Source organism: Oreochromis aureus, linkage group 6 (assembly GCF_013358895.1).
Source record: "Oreochromis aureus strain Israel breed Guangdong linkage group 6, ZZ_aureus, whole genome shotgun sequence".
In the NCBI taxonomy this organism is placed as follows: Eukaryota; Metazoa; Chordata; class Actinopteri; order Cichliformes; family Cichlidae; genus Oreochromis; species Oreochromis aureus.
Genome location: NC_052947.1, coordinates 26,398,304 through 26,405,163, shown reverse-complemented (window position 1 = coordinate 26,405,163; position 6,860 = coordinate 26,398,304). Strand labels below are relative to the sequence as shown.

At 38.8% G+C, this 6,860-nt stretch overlaps 1 protein-coding gene across 1 annotated transcript; it reads right to left on the bottom strand.

Annotated features, from left to right (window-relative positions):
* Nucleotides 1-2,493: 2,493 nt before the first annotated feature.
* mchr1a (melanin-concentrating hormone receptor 1a) lies at nt 2,494-6,211 on the bottom strand. Its single transcript, XM_031740071.2, has 2 exons — nt 5,904-6,211; nt 2,494-5,147 (listed from the first exon to the last, which is right to left on the bottom strand). The coding sequence occupies exons 1-2, from the start codon at nt 5,956-5,958 to the stop codon at nt 4,126-4,128; spliced, it is 1,077 nt and encodes a 358-aa protein (XP_031595931.1). The 5' UTR covers nt 5,959-6,211; the 3' UTR covers nt 2,494-4,125.
* Nucleotides 6,212-6,860: the final 649 nt, after the last annotated feature.

Genomic DNA, 6,860 nt, shown 5'->3' with positions numbered 1-6,860 from the left:
GGCATTAAGAATATTTTTTAAATGTCTCCTGGGCAATCCCATTATATCTCTGGATATTTGTAACCATACTGTGTATCTGCTGCTATATTGTCAAGGACAAACAGTTATCTGTGTCCACAAATCCTGATTCTGCCATTTGAAAAATGATGATTGTTATTAAGTTCATCATCTACAGTACAAAGGATGGAAATAAAACCTATAGTTATAAGAGCATCAGAATCAGAGTTATGACAGTATGTACTGATATATTTTGAAAGATTTATTTTTGCCTTTAGGATTGAAGAATAGAGAGGAAACAGGGGGATATATGCAGAAAATTGCTAGACTTGGATTTGAACCATGGTGCTGCATTTCAAACTCCTGCTTAGTGAGCTACACTGGAAATTATTTTTATCTGATGCACTCACTGGTCACTTTGTTAGGTACATCTTGCTAATCTGGGGATGGACAATCAGAACTGTCATAATTCTTCATGGCATAAATTCAACAAGGTGCTGGAAACATGCCACAGAGCTTATGGTCTGTATTAATGTGCAGCAGATTTGTCAACTGTACATCCAAATCTCCCATTCCAGAACATCCCAAGGTGCTCTATTAGATTGACATCGAGCCACTATGAAGCCCACTGGAGTATGTGAATTCATTGTCCTGCTCAAAAAACCTGTCCTAGGAGATTTGTGAGATCATGTGTGCTGCTGGAAGCGGCCACCAGAAGAGGGTTGCACTAAACACATGGACATGGTTAGCAATAATGTTCAGGTCAGCTACAACATTTAAACGATGCTCATCTGAAGCTAGAGTAAATATCCAGTGAGTTGTGACTATACCATCTGAATGTTGCAGCAGAAATCGAGACTCATCAAGAAACATTTTTCTAATCTAAGCTTACGATACGAGTAAATGATGGAGTGAAGCTCACTTCTGTCTGATGACAGCGATACTAAAGGGAGTTGTTGAGGATATCCTGAACCCCTGAATCCTTCTCCCAAATCGAAAGCGCTGATTTGATATTTGCATTAGCAAGCAGTGCAACAAGTGTACCTAACAAAGTGACTGATGAATGTTTATAACTATCAAGTTATGTCTTTAACCCAGTGGTGCCAGCCACAGCACTCCTGAAAGGTTACAAAAATCTAGAGGTGTAGGACCTGTGCAGCTTTTACCATCCCATTCACGAGGGCAACAGTGGATGAATATAACTGGCCCTTAAAGCCCCTTAGATTCCATTCATTCAAAATGAGCCAAGGTTGTAGAGCTCATTTGTGAACTTCAAATTAAAAGCCCAGAAATTAAAGTAATTATGACGAAAAACAGCATAAAAGAGGGCTTAGCATAATCTCATGATTGCATTTCAATTGTTCATAAGTAGATAATCACCAAGAAGACGACTTCACTTTCCAAATTTGAATTGCTGTATCTGAGCTGCCACTGATGCTGAAATTAGTAAATGTTGCAGAGAAATACAATTTAGTACATCTTTAATAGATTTTTACCCCAAAAAAACCCCAATTTTGCAGTGATTTGTGTCTTGAATTAATCAATTTTTTTTAAATCACATTTATTAATATGCCAATATTACTCTTCTTAGTAGTTGCACTGACTATCTGACAGTCACTAATCATAATACCAGAGTATTATCAGACCAGCTGAGGTGCACTGACTGTGCTGCCTATGCTACACTGCATTAATGAAGACATTATTAATGCATTTATTGTTGTGTTGCTTCGAAAAGTTATGATCAAAGTAGCACACATGCTTAACATGTAATGCAATAATGCTTCATTCTGAACAATATTCAGAGTTTTGCAGAACAGCTCTGAATTCCACAGCTTTGTGGAAAATAAATGAGGCTTCGGTTCATGAAATAACAGGAATCTGGGAGTGAAGCAGCAGGGAGATGCAGTAGACAATGGCCTTTCATTTGTAGTCTAATAACTATGTTCACTTTTTGAGCGCAGAACAATTACTCCTCGGGACGTGTGGATACATTAATGGTAATTAAGTCTTCAGACATGTCACAATATTATTTGCTCTGACAAAATAATTAAGTCTGTGCCTTTCTGAAAATTAAACTGGTACATGAAAGGCAGATTTTAAGACAAAATCATATATGTCGAAAAAAGATTTGTAATGAGCTCCAGCCTCACGTCCTCGTGTCCTCATGTCCGCAGTCCAGCAATATTCCTGGTTACTTGCTCATCCACTAATGAGCAAACTCCAGTTATTAAAGCTTTTAATTCCAGCTCTTGTGTAGATTTTCTTTGATGCAAAATAAACCCAGAATCTGTCCTTGAGCTCCAGCAAAAGATCTTAAGGAACCTGTATTAGAGCTGTGAATACCTGGAATTCTATTAGCTCACATGTTAACGATCCAATAGAGATGAAGCTATAAGAACCCCCCCCCCACCACACACACACACACACACATAAAAAGCACAGCTAAATTTATCCAGTTTAATAGTTTCATGCAGATTTTATTTATTCCTGTTGCAATAAACATATTGTATGTAACTGTCAGTGTTTACATCACAGGGTGGACCACAGTTTATTGTGGTCAGTAGTTTGACATGATGATGATTTGTTCTTTTTGGTTCTTGGTTCATACGGAATATGACAAGAACAACAGTTATACCAGAGTTTCTTAGCCTCAGTCTCTGGACCCTACAGGGAGCTATGTCAACTTACAACTTGTCACCTCTAATTGCTGTAATCCAGTCAGTTTCTGGAAACTGGGTCACAGTGTAGAAAGGTTGAGAAACCCTGAGCTGGAATATTTTTACAGCATACACACAAGCAAAAACAGAATGCAATAAAAATACAGCTAAAATACAATATAATTTATTCAAAATAAACAAAAGGAACAACACCTAAAAATATTTGACATGCTAATTCATCCAAAACACCACCTCGTTTAAATTAGGGGCTTTGAATTATGCCAATCCTAACAGAACGTTACCTTTCCTTGCATCGCCCTTCCTCGCGAGTAAACACTGTTAGCGTTTGATGTTTGGTAATATCATGTCCAGACTCTCGTTGTGTTTGATTTGCTTCTCCACATATTTTTCATCTTCTTTGGCCTCATAATGATGATGATCATAGCTCTCAGTTGCATAACAATACAATTCAAAGCTACATGCAGTGAAATGACAGTGACATTGCACCAGAACTTCATATCATCCCTGTGCATGAGTTTTTAACAAGGGTGGTTGATTATTGTCATCACAGCATTAAATATTTCTGCATGAAGTGCTACAAAAAATAATACTTTTAAATTGGTCAGTAGCTTAACTTGACTTTGATTTTCGTTTTACTCCAAAAGCATAAAAAATACACATAATATCCAAAATTAATATTAACAGCTGGTGTAAAAAAAAAAAAAGACAAAGATGAAAACATAGTAAGCATTTTGTTGGTTAGGTAAAGTGATCACTGCTGGTTTAAAACATACTTTATTTTAGATGTTTTTTTTTTATTTATTTACTTTAGTTTTCATACTTGAATGAGAGACTCTAAGTTGTAGTGGTTAACACATAAAGAATCCTGCTTAAGAGCAGCAGGAGACGTAAATCCACTTTCAGGGCATCAAAAGCTGGTGGACTCCTACTGGTACTGAGTGTGGATAAATGACAGGGCATTTGGCATAAAATCTGTGTCAGATATATTCTGATCCATCTGCTGTGGTGACCCCTTGGGAAAAAAGTGAACAGCTAAAGTGTATTTTGTATATAAAGAAGAAAAATAGAGCAATAAGAAAGCTAATATTTGTCTTGGCTGTGGATGTGCAAACTCATGTTAATTAAATGTGTTTTAATGAGTTCACATATTCACAGTAAATATCCCTTTCTGACAACACTGGTTTCTATTTTTGAATAAATGAATGAACTGTGTTTATGCTTATTAATAAGGAGCAGCACAGTTGTAAGAGTTTAAAAAAACAACAACAGCAGTGTAAATCAACAGAATTGTGCTTGGCAAATGCATATGTATTTAATCAAGGATCATTTAGGACTGATATGAAAATATTACTTCTTACAGATGCTCTGAATATTTGTTCTTTGTCTGCTGTCCCATGACCTGTTGCTTAGATACAAAATAATAAAATAATAGACATTTTTATCCATGGATTTATTCTGGAGCCACGTTGGATGGTATCTCCCTGCAGGCTGGCTCCTGCTGAGCCCCTTCAGGTACCATCCTCACACTGACACTGCCACCGTCTGTGGTGCTTGGGTTCACCACGCGGAACTTCCGATGAGCTGGCCGTACAGCTCTAAGAAACTGCCTCTTAAAGGTCTCACTAAGCATAATATAGAGGAATGGGTTAATGCAGCTGTTAGCATAGCCCATGCTAATGGCAATATTATAGGCATAGGAGAACGCTATGCTCGGCTTCTGCACCGCCAGATGGACCAGTTGGAGGATATAGAAAGGAGCCCAGCAGATGAAGAAAGCCAGGCAGATGGCCACTGCCATCCGGGTCACCTTCCTGGTGCGCACTCTCAAACTCCGTGGAGGCAGAGGCGCCACACTTGTGGACATGTGTTGGAGAATCTTGAAGAATACCAGACAGATAATGGCTAAGGGTATCGCAAAGGCCAAGAAAAACTGGTAAAGTGTAAACCAGTATGTATCTGTAACTGGATCAGGCAGAAGCAGAGCACAGGCCACTAGCCCATCTGGGAGAGGCATCAGGCCGGCATACATCCACACAGGGATAATGGTGAGTAAGGACAGAACCCACACCAGCCCAATGACAAGCACAGCCACGCAAGGCGTGCGGACATAGTTGAAGCGGATGGGATGGACTGTTGCCAAATAACGGTCAAAGGTCATTGCAGTGAGGATATAAGTACTGACAATCTGGCTGTTGGAATCGAGCGCCGTGATGACCGTACACATCGCGGCTCCAAAGTGCCAGGTACCGTTGCCCAGCAACTGGTGAATGAGAAATGGCATCCCGAGGAGAAACAGAAGATCAACAATTGACAGATTTAAGATGAAGATATCTGGAACTGTTTGCTTGGCTCGACACTTGGTCTTCTTCATAATGGTGTACATGACAATACAGTTCCCAATGATGCCCAGAAAGCAGATAATGCCAAAGATGACAGGAAGGATGGCACCACAGTGAAGAGCACCATCTTCAGCTGGAGACCAAAAAAGGAGGGAACAGCAGTTAAATGTGGAAATACTACAAATTAGCTTTACATCTTAAAAATACACAAAAAAACAGTCTAGAACTGTACTGATACAGCATGAATATACTGTGCATCTAAGTAGCATATAATGAAATTAAGAATATTAATACATTTAAATTAATGTCCAGGGAGATCTCTTTGCTTTACATGTGAATATATTTGCCCATGATGTCTGCATACCTGTTTTCTTTTGGCTCTACTACTGCAGCAAAACCGAAAACAGGGAGGAATACCACAAAATACAAGAAAATTAATTATTATTCTAAAGATATTATTAGAAGTCTAGAAGACCTGTTCTTGTATTTAAAACTTAAAAAATCCTGGCTTGGTCATATTTATGTCTGTATATTTATGTTTGGGGGTTTTTTGTTGTTGTAGTTTTGTTTTTTGCACCATGTGAGGGAGTATTGGCTTAATTAAGTTAGGCTTGCACTAAATCTTTTATTTATTCATGTTTTTTATTTTAAAAGTATTATTTAAAAAAGAATTGCGCACTCTAACATGAATTTGCGGAATGGGTTTTCAGACCTCAGAAACATAAGATAACACGAGATAACAGTGAATCAAAGAAAATTACAAGATAGGAAAACGGAAGCATCATTTTCTGTTTGTTTTGTTTTGTTTTACATTAATGTTAGACGATTTATACCGCAAAAAAGTCCATAACAATGTAGATCTGTTGGGCTGTAATAGTGTTCAACCTACCTGTTGTTGAATTGCTGCCATCGATGGAAAAATTTGTATTGTTAAAGAAATCCATGGGGTAAAATCAAAAGTACATCCAAGTTAAGATGTGGTGCTGTTATGACAGGGTTTGCTTTCCAAGTAAAAACATCTGGAGCAGATTGCAGCCGAAACCGAAGTAACGTTTTGTTCTGTTAAAATAAATCAGATTGTTAAATCCGTTCCAGCACAACCGTCACTGTGTGAGCGGATCAGCGCGCTCTGCGCCCTCAGTGGTAATAATGCAGCTCCTCTGTGAGTTACTGACACTGAAGAGTCCGTGAGAGCATCTTCACTCCAAGTAAGCGACGCAGTGTGGAGTTGCGACTGCGCTGCAGGTGTCAGATTAAATAATATCGCTGTGTGTGCGCTTGTGTGTACAAGTGCGTAAAAGTGCTTCCTTATAAAGGTTTGGTGGAAATTTGGGTGCGCAAACAAGAGATCTATTATTAATGCGCGTTTCTCTTAATCTGTCTTAGAGTTTGAATTTTCTGTTAAACGACAACCTTCACTAACCCTCAATACTTTGGGATTTCATGAAAAGCAGAGAAAGAACAGCGACTTATGACTCCAAGGCAAAACACGTAGGTTTGAAGCGTTTCAAAGCAGCTACAGACAGATAGCTTCCTTCACTGAAATGACCTGCCACTAGATGGCTTTGTTGCCTGTTATTTGGGCTACTCGCGCCTCTCGGGCATTAACATTGGATGTGAGCGGTGGACGGTTTGTCTGTTCTGAAAAACACATTTAAGCCATCTCAGTTCAGTTAATAGTTTAGCAACTCAAAGCAACTGAAACAGAAGCATGCATGCATTGTCTATCGTAAGGTGTTCTTCTTTCAGCTTATGTCCTCTCCATCACACCAATCCTCTGCATGTCATTCATGAATCTTCTCTGCGGTCTTTCTGTTTTTCTCCTGCCTGGCAGCTCCATATTCAG